Source organism: Petromyzon marinus, chromosome 25 (assembly GCF_048934315.1).
Source record: "Petromyzon marinus isolate PM22_M1 ecotype Great Lakes invasive population chromosome 25, UKy_Petmar_22M1.pri1.0, whole genome shotgun sequence".
Taxonomy (NCBI): Eukaryota; Metazoa; Chordata; class Hyperoartia; order Petromyzontiformes; family Petromyzontidae; genus Petromyzon; species Petromyzon marinus.
Genome location: NC_133691.1, coordinates 5190290 through 5203871, shown reverse-complemented (window position 1 = coordinate 5203871; position 13582 = coordinate 5190290). Strand labels below are relative to the sequence as shown.

The following is a 13582-nucleotide window of genomic DNA, read 5'->3' as shown; positions in this document are numbered from 1 at the left end:
TCATCACTGGGCTGGCCTGAGACAGTGCCAGCCGCTGACAGCTAAGTCAGTGGCGGACGGTAGGTAAATTCATTGGTGGGGCATAGAATCTCGTGGGGGGTGGCGTGATGAGGGAAGGCATTGTATGGCGTTTACAATCTCTATAATGAAGAGATTAGTATTGTTAAGGTTTTTTTTCCATACATTTTTTACGAATAGGAGTTCCGCTCCACCAGCCCTCAATAACAAGCCACCACTTAAGCAAGTACACGTCCACATTAAGTAAATAAAGTTTTGTTTTTCCTGCGGTTTGAAGAGGCTCAGTGCTCCAGCAAACCGCACGTAGGCCTCTTGAGCCGACCGGACGATTGCAGATAACTTACCTGCCACTCTCCACGTCATCCCTCCCCATCCTGGCATCACCACGACGCTCGCCCACACTGCAAAGACACACAGCGTCCAAGCTATGTCCGAGAGAAAGAGAGAGAGAGAGAGAAAAAAAAGACAAGTTGATAGAAATGTGATTGTGCCTTGAGGTCGTTTTGTTTTCACAGCACCCGTCCCGGCTTGCATTTGTCATCATCGGAAAGACAACAACAACAACAACAAAAAGCTCCACTTGATGGCCGCTGGCTCAAATAAAGCTACGAGGGGCAGTATCCCACCGAGAAAACATGATGACCCCACTGTTCCTATTTCACTGCCACTTTACCGGTCAATCGCTCAGTTTTTTTTTGTAATAATAAAATAAATCCCAATCACACGTGGTGCGAAGTGGCGGTCCAGTCTGGCAATTTCAATTTGTGGAATCGATGAATCTACTTGTAACGGTGCACTGGCTTTCTGACCAAATTTATTTTACGAGAGTTTATTTTTACTTAAAATCCAAGGGCAACACTTATATTTCTCAAATTCCACCATGTTTACCAAAGACAAATCCGCGTTTTTGCAATGTTAATCTCGATAGGAATGCGTTATTCGTGAGCACCTGTTACAGCTCATGATGATGATGATGAGACTGCATGAACAACTACCTACTCATGTTTTAGGCTGAGTTGGAAGAGAGGAGCCAAAGGTGGGCATGGCCAGGAGTTGTCGAAGTGTATTGACTCACACACACACACACAAGCTCAATGGATAATGTTTTAGACGTTTGAGTCAAACGCTGATAGCGAGCGCCTATTCAGAATCAGAATATTTATACTGGAGGAATCCGATGAGCTATAAAGCTCTTTTTCACAGCTGTCCAGTAGAGGAGACAGTGCACAAGGGGGAGGGGGGGGGTGTGGCCAGTACTACCTTTACTTGACCTATGGTAGGCTTGGAAAAAGAAGAAGAAAAAAAGGAACTACCATTTTCCACTGGTATTTTGCACGGCCGAGAATCCACCCCAGATATTTGGGTCCATCGTGCTGTTGCTCATACAGCTGTGCCACCACTCAACATTTATAAACACACACATGGGCCCAGATCATCGAAACATTTATCATTTTCCACCCACGATAGTAGACAAAGTGACCTGCTGTGTGACGGTAACAGCGAACGCAAAGTAAAACAACTTTGTATTGTAAGTTGGCCTTAAACACCTTTCACGTTGAAAGCGTGTGTGTAGAAGATCCTAGGCCAGATCTGGTCTATTTCCCTTATTAACGCATCGTTTATAATGCCTTTAAACAGAACAGATGATCGATATGCCCGCGCGATGCCGGATGGGCGCTGCATGGTACAGTTTGTTGTATTGACACATTCTTAGATGTAATGGTCCGAATGGGTTCCAAAAAGAGACCAATCAAATTGGACTTCCAGACAGACACACAGTTCTGTGTCACTGGTGCTGGCCTGCTATTAATAGAGTGAGAGCTGTCTAAACATCTCCTTCCAGATGTTAAACGGCATTTATTATTTCCTTTTGCTGTCATATAATTCTGCATTCATATTTTGACTTAAAACTTTCGTGACTGCAGGAATTCATATTCTTGGTTCTTTCAGTGTAGTCACGTAGATACAATATTTTTTTAAATAATAAAAAAGAAAAATAATAAATTGAAAATTATAAAAGCAAAAAACCACAATAAAAATAGTAAAATAAAATTCAAATAAATTTAAAATGATACATTTTCTATATTCATACTGGCATGCATACACTACAGAGCATACATGCACATTTACAGCCCTTGGTCGATCCACTGCTGGATGAGGGTTTCACCATGCCATGCAGGTCACGATGCATCCTTTACTATACTTCGCCGTGCTGGTCAGTGTGGGTTAATGAAAGTTGGGAGATTAGATGTTGGAGCATAGACGTCTAATAAAGGTTTTTACCCAGGAAAGCTACAATGAGTCTCATAACCCATTTTTCAGGAGAATTCTGCGTTGTGATGTTTAGCCAGTAACAATAAGGGTTCATGCATTGTCTTTGAAACGGATTGTCCTACACCAGAGAGAGCCTTCTATATGGCCTTGTCTCAGCACCAGTGTTAGCCCAGAGAACTCCAAAAGGCAAACAGCACAAAGACAATGCACGTATCAGAGCATTTAGAGCTCGGGGTGAACAGCTACTTCATGGGACCTTTTTGTCAGTTTCAAAGTATGATGAATCAGAATAGGGGTTATCCTTCCATCGATACCAGAGTGTTCGAGTTCAAGTATATTTTGGGAAGAAACCGATGCACGTGGAAAAAACCCCCAATCGCGCACGTCAGGTGGTAAACACTCAACAGACTCGGTCCTGTGAGTGGAACCGAATCCATCTATTTACCACACCCATCGCTGTGCTGCTATCTCATTGCACCAAGCAGCCCTCGCAGCCTACAGCACCTGGTATGCACAGGTGGCGGTTGCATATTGAGACATTAGCCCGGCTCAGCCAGGTGATTATATCTGCTGATAGAGCGCACTGTTGTCCGTTCGTGAACGATACAGCACACTCGTTCACTCGTGACGATAAAACATCTCCCGATTGGTCGTGACAGGTGATAGTGACAAGTGAGTTTGAGTGAGCACCCACTGATGATGGCCGGGAACAACAGGCACGGTGACGTGTGCAGCCAGCACGAGGCAACGCCCACACGCACCATTAGTCTTCGCAACGTCGATGTTGAACACCACAGTTAAAAGCAACTCATGTTCATCAGAGCCGACCTGGGGTTAGCCCAGGCCAGCTTCGCGCTGTGTTCTAATGAGACTGCTGTTACTGTGAGGGTGTTGACGTTTCTTTCTTTATCTAGGTGAAAACTCAAAGACACGAATTTGCAAAAGTGACCTGGGTTATTAGACTGCCAGTTGAGGGCTATGTTGAACTTCTTTCGCACCATATGGAGCCAACCGTGCTCATCGGAGGTGCGTAATATGCTCGTGCAATTGTCAAAATTTGGCAAACGTTGACCCTGACGCCAGCAACACTCTGGTCTGCTCTTGCGAATGATGGCAGGCGATCTTTAACGTCCCCTTTGAAGCATACGACGTATAGTGTTATTGCGGTCATAACATCCGCAGGAATAATCCGTGAACCTCTCCAACAAGCGGCGAATTTGCGCTCCTGCTAGGCCATGGGGAGCAGTTGTTGCAGCGGTTTGTGCCGATATGAGACTGCGTGTCACTGTGAGCGCGTTGCTTTGCGTGCGATGAGCGGTGGCGCACTGCGATTAAGCGGACAGCGCCACGAACCAAGCGACCCCGAGGTCCGTTCCCGCTCATCGGTGACAAAAATCTCAACCGGTCCTGGGCCTCCCGCAGGTTGACTCAGAGGCAACCGGGCGTGGTGCTGGCCACCCACCCAACCATCCAACCCACTTGTGCGCCGCGTTGGCCATCGCAGACGCCTGCTAACGGCAACTTGCCTCTCAACGGTCTTGCATTGAGTGGCGATACCGAGGGTGGTTTTTTTTATCTTTCTCCGGCGAGTCGAGCACTGTCCTAGCGGGGGACCTGTTCCATCTCCATTGGCAAGGGAAAGGCTGCGTCCACAAACTCCACTTTCACACGCGAGCCTGGGCCCATTTGGTCGGCGCGTGACCCCACCGTGCACCTCGGACCTGAGCCCTGGGGGGGGGGGGAAATTCGTGGAGAATTGATCGCGGTCGATGACGGAGCGCTCTTGAGATTAATGGGGGGGGGGGGGGCGGCGGCAGTCCTGCGGTGCATAGTGATTTTTACAATTGCCATGTTTGTTTAATCGCCATGAAATGTTTAACATGAGCTCCTGGGCACGTCACGTGCGGGTGAATGTGAGCGTTGGGCACCGTTGGCGCTGCGAGGGAGGTTGCTCGCTGTGAACCGATATAATAATAATACATGTTGCCTTGCCGTGTGTATTTAACACGTACGTGTAATCGATACGGTGAAGCAATGTTTGGCAGAATAAAAAATAACAACAACCGTGTTTTATTTGCTATTCTGACCAACGTGTACCCGGTATTCGCCCTAAAAACAAAATGAGACACGTTATGATTTGTAAGGGTACAAACGGCTGTCACGGCATTATTCTCAAGCACGTAGGTCACTCTCCCACAGTGAATAGAGTAATGAGCACATTCTGCAAATTGGCCATAATTATTCTCTCTTTCTTGGTTGAATTCCTGCCCCTGCATTGAAAATGGATTTAACGATGTAGTTAAAACTATTGCATGGGAAAACACTTGACATTTGAATGACGCCAACGAGGCTCACCCGAATAGAATGGGCAGATCAAACAGAATGCTGCAAATACTCCGATCGCTGCTCTTTTTTCACAACAACTCAGATGAAAACGTCGATTGTTTGCACAGTAATCAGCTTGGCTTCACCATGAAAACGTTTTGCTGCTGGAAATTCTGGTTTTGCTGGAAAATGCTGTTTTCATATATTGCAATAGACTTATCGGTGGAGGCTACGATCGGAATATAAATAAGAGAGAGAGAGTGAGAGGAGTCCAACGAGAGGAGCGGCTATTAACGCTGAGCCGTTGCGGCTAAATTGAGTGTGTGACATGGAACAACAGTAGATGGCAGATTTTGCCTGTTACGGTCACTATCCCAGCACAGCCATCATTTATCTCACAGTCACTCACTCCCCTCTTTCTTTCATTCTTTCTCGTACCAAACAACTCTCATTTTCTCAAATAAAAAAAACATCCGCCACCCTCTTGAAAAAAATATATATTGTACAGGGTGGTCCAGATGTCTTGTGACACACCCCCCCCCCACAATGAATTGACCCCTGACATTTTCCCCCTTCGCAGATTCATTTCTGTTTTAAATAAACCTTATTTAAAAAAAAAATACATTTTAGAGACTTAAATGGGGTTCACAAGACATCTGGATCACCCTGCAGAGGAGGATACGCGTCACTTAAGGTGGTGGTGACATTCCAATTCTCCCCCTATTAAAGATCTGTTTTGTACGGGTCTCTTTCTCTCTCTCTGTAATAGGTCAAATCAACCCGACGGTGTTTGAACACGTAGACTTGCTAAATCCCTGCTCGCCGAGTGCTTACAGCAGCAACAGCGACGCAGTGTGTCTGTGTTTTTTTTTCCACGGCCCGTTCAGCGGTCCTGTAAGCGTTTGCTAGGTCGTGCGAATTTGGGACAATTTACAAGCGCCTATGCATCGTTATGGCTCAAAATGTTATACTGTTATAGGTCTCTCAATAAGCTTCATTTTGCATTTCCCGCGACATATTAAAGTACTTATTCTATGATACCAAGAAGCTGTGGCAGGAAAGATGTCCATGGCATTCGTCAAAATCAGAATATTTATTCATACCGGCGGAATCCAATCAGCTATCGTCCTTAGCCAATCCCAACATCAATTCGTGTGGTCCGATTCATGATAATCACAATAACAAGCGTACAAAACGCAACACAGAACTGTTTCAGCTCAGAACTGCTTCAGTTCAGAGCCAAACTGATTCTAGGCCGGACAGGTAGAGTAAATCAGATTAGTTCAGGACTGCACTGATTCACTCCATCTCTCTGGCCTCGCTATACGCTGTAAAGACGGGCCCAGTGCTCCGATTAGCACGGTTCGCTACGTACGGTGCAAAAGAACTTCAACGTACATATATCGCTAGAAACGTCACCGATTATATATAAATATATTTTTTTTAAGGCTACAGTGTCATTGAGGACTGTGTTTCAGTTTTGTGCAATTCGTGCTTGTGCATCTAATTGGACGTCTGTGAAAAAGGAGCTTTGTAGCTCATTGTATTCCTGCAGCATAAATACATATTCCTATTTCTTCCTGGAACTGCTTCAGCGAAGAGTCTGACACATCACGCCGGCAAGACGCGCAAGCGAGCGGTGACAACCCGAGAACCCCACTGGCGAGCTATGAGCCATGGCAACCGCGAAAAAAATCCCTCGCACGTTGCGTCACGGCGAATCTGCCGGAGAATGAACAAAAAAAATTGGAAGACCTAACGGTCCCCCTTAATGGGATGCACGGCATGCAAATGTTTACAACTGGGTGGAGGGTCCACCGTGTCACTTTCTAATGGAACACGTTCCGGTGTGGGTTCAGGGCAGGCAGATGCGCGCACGCCAAGGTGAAGCCCTACGGATGAGCGTCGCCGCCGTTTTTACTTTGCGGAGCCGAGTAGTACGCACGAGGCGTGGGATGTCATTTGTCTCTTTTGCAAATGCTGTGGACCTCGCGACGTGGCACTGGCGAGGAAGGCAATGTCGGTCTCCGTGAAAACGTATAGGGACGGAGGGTCAAAACACGTGCACATTTAAGTGCCGCCATCAAATGAATAAATGCGTAGGGAAATAAATTAATAAAGAATGCGCGTTCACATTTAGCGGCATTCATTTATTTTTTTTGCTAAAAGCAAAACACAATTTTTGTTGTCATATTAAAAAAAACAGCAACTACATTTTGGCCAAATGGCCCCCATCGGAACACAAACTATTAGAACCCATTTATGTACCGTACTTGCGGTCACATTGGCAGCACATGCGTGCAATCTTTGCAGTGGCAGCCAAAACACTTTGTGAAAATCTACAAGGTGAGTCTGGAATCATAGGGAAAAAAACGAATTCATATTTGTTTGTTTCTGCGGGCCCAAGATGTCTCTGAGTAACGAAGAACGAGTCCAGATAATTCAGGAACAGCGGTGGACACATTGATGCACGTTCTGTGAAGAAAAGCGTTATTATTGCCTTTGAAAAAATATTTTTCCTATGATTCCAGACTCATGGGACACCTTGTATATACTGTATATATCAATAAGAAAATAAGAATCGGAATCTTTATTTAGATTGCGGGAGGAATCCGATGAGCTATGAAGCTCTTTTTCCTCAGATGTCAAGCAGGGACAGGTCACCTGGTTACGTCGACAAGCAGTGTAAACACACGGCATAAGAGCAAGATGAGAGGAAAAGTAAGCAAGTCGCTCAGCTATTAATCAATAAAATACACAATTACTCATTTTCGCAGGTACATAAATCCCCGCCGATTTGTCAACACCAAATGGAAGCTTGGGTAATACAAAAACAACAACAACAGTCCAAGTAGCAAGCAACATTAAAGTTCGGCTTAACCCCGAAGCTGACTTTGTACATATCAAGTAGGTTCCAGCACTACGTGCCCCCGGGCTGCTGGAAATGGCCCCATCGGCCTCCTCGATGCTGTTCTCGTCGCAGTCCACTGAGATTCGCAGACGCATTCTCTGGGTGGAGGGGCCAGGCATCGCCGTTGAGCCACCACATAAATCTCTGCAAAAGAGGAGGGTTCGTCTTGATTTGAAGCTTTCGTGACTGCAGGAATCCATACTCTTTGGGTCTGTCGGTAAAGTAACGTAGGTATGATATAAAATAAAAAAAATACGACGTTTCGGGCGCAACACAAGCGTCCGTCATCGGGTGCTTTCCCACCTGATGACGGACGCTTGTGTTGCGCGTGATTTATTTTATTTCATACCTACGTGACTTTACCGAAAGAACCAAAGAGTTTGAGGGTTCGTCTCTTGACGCCAACGCACGGATAACGGAAGAAGTCAGGCGCCTATCACGGCCAGGCGAGTCCATTAGCGGCGTTGCGTGCGTGCGAGCCAAGTGTCGCGTCTCAAAAAATAATAATAATACGCGTCGCGTATAAAATGGGCAAAACAATAATTTGTCGGCGTTCGGTGGCGTGCGACTTGCACGGGCGACGCAGGGTGAGAGAAGGACGCTCGTGGCTGCAGGGATCCGTGGACGCGCCACGCCTGTGCGTCTACAGCAGGCGCCCTCATTCACTTCACATCACCCGAAACAGCCAACCTTAGCAAGCCTTGTCATGTAAACGGAACGTGCCAATTCGTCACTAGTACAGCAACACGCGTTGTGTCGGAGAGCCAAGCCACAACGTTTAGTGAATCGGGGTGTGAACGACGCATCGATATATTTACGCGATGTAACCCAAAAGACCTCCGTTATGGTCCTCATCCAGGTGTGCCCGCGCAGCGCGATGCCACAGCCGACGGATCCGTCGCGACGCAGCGAACGTTGCCCATTGATGGCAAATAGCCGGTGGATGACGGCAATCTGGCAAATAGCCGGTGGATGACGGCAATCTGGCAGCGTCTTAAGATCCCCGACCCTTCCGTTTAACCTCAAGGATGTGCAAAAGCAGCGCGCGGGCGGGTCTTGGCGACGCGATTCGGTAGCGACGATAGCGAAAAACGCGAGAAGGGTCGCAAGCCCGCGGACGCAGCTCGATTATTGGGTGAATGTGTGTGAGAGTGTGTGAGAGTGTGTGTGTGTGTGGGTGTGTGTGTGGGTGAGTGCGTGTGTGAGTGTGTGTGAGAGAGTGTGGGTGAGTGTGTGTGTGTGAGTGTGTGTGGGTGAGTGTGGGTGTGTGAGTGTGTGAGAGTGTGGGTGAGTGTGTAAGTGTGGGTAAGTGTGTGAGAGTGTGGGTGTGTGTGAGTGTGGGTGTGTGTGGGTGAGTGTGTAAGTGTGGGTGAGTGCGTGTGTGAGTGTGTGAGTGTGTGTGATTGTGGGTGTGTGTGGGTGGGTGTGTGTATGTGAGTGTGTGTGTGTGTGGGTGAGTGTGGGTGTGTGTGTGTGTGGGTGAGTGTGGGTGTTTGGGTGAGTGTGTGTGTGAGTGTGTGGGTGTTTGTGTGGGTGTGTGAGTGTGTGTGGGTGTGTGAGTGTGTGAGTGTGGGTGAGTGTGTGAGTGTGGGTGAGTATGTGGGTGAGTGTGTGAATGTGGGTGAGTGTGTGTGTGAGTGTGTGGGTGTTTGTGTGGGTATGTGGGTGTTTGTGTGGGTGTGTGAGTGTGTGTGAGTGTGTGTGTGTGAGTGTGTGAGTGTGTGAGTGTGGGTGAGTGTGTGTGTGTGAGTGTGGGTGAGTGTGTGGGTGAGTGAGTGTGTGTGAGTGTGGGTGAGTGTGTGGGTGAGTGTGTGTGGGTGAGTGTGTGTGGGTGAGTGTGTGTGTGTGAGTGAGTGTGTGGGTGTGTGGGTGAGTGTGTGTGTGAGTGTGTGGGTGAGTGTGTGTGTGAGTGTGTGGGTGAGTGTGTGTGTGTGAGGGTGGGTGTGTGAGTGTGTGGGTGTGTGTGAGTGTGTGTGTGTGAGTGTGTGGGTGAGTGTGTGGGTGAGTGTGGGTGAGTGTGTGTGAGTGAGTGTGTGTGTGTGAGTGTGAGGGTGTGTGTGTGCGCGCCTTGTCGGCAATATCTATCGCGAAAGGGCAATTGGATTTGCTCTCGATCTGGAGGAGCAACTTGCCGGCTTTGTTCGCCTTGCGCCTTCATGCCCCCCCCCTCCCCGCGACTGGGGTCGCCAATAGTCGTAAAGGTCACGGGCTTCTGAGTCAGGGAGTCGGGTGTTGTGTCTTAGAGCAGTCGGAGGCGGTCGGATGGATCGCGGGTCACAGCCGTCGTTGCTGGCACGGCCATCGTTAAACCGGGGTCTCGAGGAGCGTGGCGAATAGAGATCTGGTCTTAGACCCGGTCACTCATGACCACACACACACCTCGCACACACACACACCTCGCACACACACACACCTCGCACACACACACACACCTCGCACACACACACCTCGCACACACACCTCGCACACACACTCACACACCTCGCACACACACTCACACACCACACACACCTCGCACACACACACACCTCGCACACACACACACTCACACACCACACACACCTCGCACACACACACACCTCGCACACACACACACTCACACACCACACACACCTCGCACACACACACACCTCGCACACACACACCTCGCACACACACACACTCACACACCACACACACACACCTCGCACACACACACACTCACACACCACACACACACACACACTCACACACCACACACACCTCGCACACACACACACACTCACACCCCACACACACGCACCTCGAACACAAAACCCTGCCACATTGTAGCTGGTGCTGCACTTGATTTGGCTAAATTCCAACTCTGAATATTGCAAATATCAGCAGGACTTTAAAGTGGGGAAAAATATCTCGCTGCAGAGTGCACCTCCGATTAGCACGGTTGGCTACGTACGGTGCGAAAGAAGTTCAACACACACACAGCGCCTCCGATTAGCACGGCTGGCTACGTACGGTGCGAAAGAAGTCCAACATAGAGTACATGCACAGGAGAGGTCGCCCCCTACTGTGTGAAGGATATAAATGCCACATGAAGGATATTTTTTTTGTCAGAAGTCCCTGGACAAAAATAAAAAGGCGCATCTCAGGAGGTGTTGTCTGACTCGTGGGGAGGAGGTGGCGCAACGATGTGCGAGAATTTACAAATCATGTTTGCGCCACGTGATATATGACGTGATATCGTGATATATGACGTGATATCGTGATATATGACGTAATATCGTGATATATGACGTGATATATGACGTGATATCGTGCCAGAAGCACATTTGATATAAATGGGGCGGGTGGGGGGAGGGGCGGTTAAAAGTCTGTGAAACAATAATAAAATGACACAAGATTATTTAAAAGTTGAGCCTATACCCTGTGATCACTGCCCATGTAGCATAAGTACATGGATAGTATGGACAATATATATATACCCTGTGATCACTGCCCATGTAGCATAACTACATGGATAATATGTAGTTATGCTACATGGTGGCGAGATGTTAACCACCTCGCCTGGTATACAGGAAGTCGTGGGTTCGATCCCGACCCTGACGATGCCTGTACATTTGGAGTCAGCGTGTCCCTCTCCCCGTGGTCGAGTGGATTTTTCTTTGGGTCCTCTGGGGTTTTATCCCTCCACGTTTAGAATCGGGTGTTTAGAGTAATTTGGCTCCTCTACATTTCCACGCGATGATATGTCGCTTCGTTGAGCTATCATTTGTGGGCAGGTCGCTTCTGAGAAAGAGCTATATAGCTTAGTGGGCCTTATCTGATCAATAAAAAACAAGTGACAGCATGCTATTTCATCTTGAGCTTGTGTTGTGTACCCTCCGTTCTCATTGTTCCTCCAATAATCAAATAAAAGGGTTAAAGAAGCTGGTTTTCATCCCTCCCTGCTGTTCACACTCTCAAGAAGAAACGGCCCAAAGTCCATACATCTAAGTGTCCCACATTTGTTTTCTTATCACACTGATGACATATTCAGTCTGTGTGATGCATTATTTAGGTGAATATTAATGTACTCTGCATCAATGTATCACATGTATTTCTTGCAAAATGGAATTATATACGCTCTTACAAGACTTAATTTGCTTTGTCTCGTCCTTGCATATTTCACACAACCCATACTCGTGTCTGTCAATTCCTGTTAGTGTATAGCGATGCACTACTCCTGTGTTTCAACGCTCTTCAAGATCAAATGGCACCGCATTTCAAAACAGTGCAATGTTTACATAATATTGAATTTCAGCCGAGCTGCAAACAGTCTTAGCGTGATGGCACATCAATGTTAACTTTACACGAAACACACAACACACACACATGTATATAGCCCTAAAAAGACACCAGTACCATAACATGAACCACACATGGGTAGTCAAATAAAATGTCACAATGCGTTCATACGCGTTCAGTACGTGCACCAAACAAGTCCAAAAACACAATACTTGTTAGTGTGGCAAAGCCATCGAGTGTGCAGGCGGTGCAGCTGCACTGGTGCTAACGAGCCGGAGGAAGGGTCCAGGCACCGGGCCACGGAGGAGGTGAAAACTTTAACAGGAAGGTGACGGGTGGGGGGTGGTGGCGGGGGTACCGTTTTATTAATTGTTACCAGAGGAGCCCTTGCCAACAACGCTACAGCCGCAGAGACGCGGGTTTTGGCAGCTCGTGCAATGAACGGCAAAAGGCCCCCTTCTCGCTCACGCGAAACTCTCCTGTTCGTCACTGGTTTTCGCTGTCTGCTCGGGTAGCTTGCCGATACGGCACTGCAGTGCGGGCAGCTCGAAGCGGAGCCTCCAAAGCGATCATAATGAGATTCGCACAGCACGAGGGATGGGGTGGTGGGGGGAATCTGATTCTAGATTCTCGACTCCTTTCACGCCCGCCCGCCCGCTGTTTTTGTTCCCCTTTCAAATTGAACACCTTGCGTATTTTGACGTTGTAGTGCCTTATGCGCGTCCAAATTATAACAAACCTCTTGCCTTTGTTTCCCCTCTTCAGCGACGTGGAGTTACCCTCGCGTTTCCACATGACGCCAGTAAGTCTGTGGCCAGGGGCAACAGCAATTCTATGGAGCACCGAGGCACTGAGATTTATTCATTTTTCTTTACGTGATGAGAGAACAGAAAATGCGTTTGTCCATTTATATTTGTGAATGTGGGCATGACACGGAAAGTCACCTTGGCATATTCAATTCATACTGATGCACTTGAACGCTTGGTCATGAAATGTGCAAACGCCGTTGATAATCAATTGCTGTGCCGCCGTTCCAGCGCTGGTTAATGTCATTGTTTGAATGTAATTCGAGGCGACGTGAAATATTTTTGTATCGGCCAGAGCGATGAGGCCAATTAAGGGCGAATTCCACAGCTCGTTAAAAGGTAGGCTCAGCCTTGCCTTCCGTTTAATGTTACGTCAAAGCCTGCCACTTTGCAAGGAGTCAGACTGGCGCATAGCTGCGCCTGCAGAATGTGCAAGAAATAATGAGTGGCTCTTGACTCAGATCCGTGCAGCAATAGGTTTGAGTTCCATTGCAAAACGTGCAATTCTTGTAATTAACATTTCCTGCCATTTATAAGCTCACATCAACACCACCATCATCATCATCAATATCGTAGTCGTTATTCATTAAGCACTGGGCATACACACATGATCAATTGTCTAACCGCTACAACTATTACGATACTTTACAAAACACTAACAATGCACACGATGGCACGGCTCATTGCGACCTGGGTCTGAATAATAAAAATAAAATTGGCATACATCTAAAGCTGCTGGGCTGGGTTGGTGCCAATACACAGGCAATGTATGATTCCTCCTTACCTATTATTCCTTGAATAAACAAATAATTATATTGGGGCACTGAAAATCAATATGACGAGCCTGATTTGCACAGAAATGTGTTACTGTTTGATCTTATGCTGCAAGATGCTCGCTTCGTCGGGATCTTTTGATGAAATCCAGACGCAAACTCACAATGTATCAACATCATCTGGCACTCTTTTTCCACTGCTGGATGAGGGA

General features: G+C 47.5%; 1 protein-coding gene across 1 annotated transcript in view; it reads right to left on the bottom strand.

Annotated features, from left to right (window-relative positions):
• Positions 1-13582, bottom strand: part of NETO2 (neuropilin and tolloid like 2) — a 38008-nt gene that overhangs the window by 21489 nt on the left and 2937 nt on the right. Inside the window, exon 2 of the mRNA XM_032960637.2 lies at positions 363-419. Within this exon, the coding sequence (XP_032816528.2) occupies positions 363-419 (57 nt within the window). The remainder of the gene's footprint in view (positions 1-362; positions 420-13582) is intronic.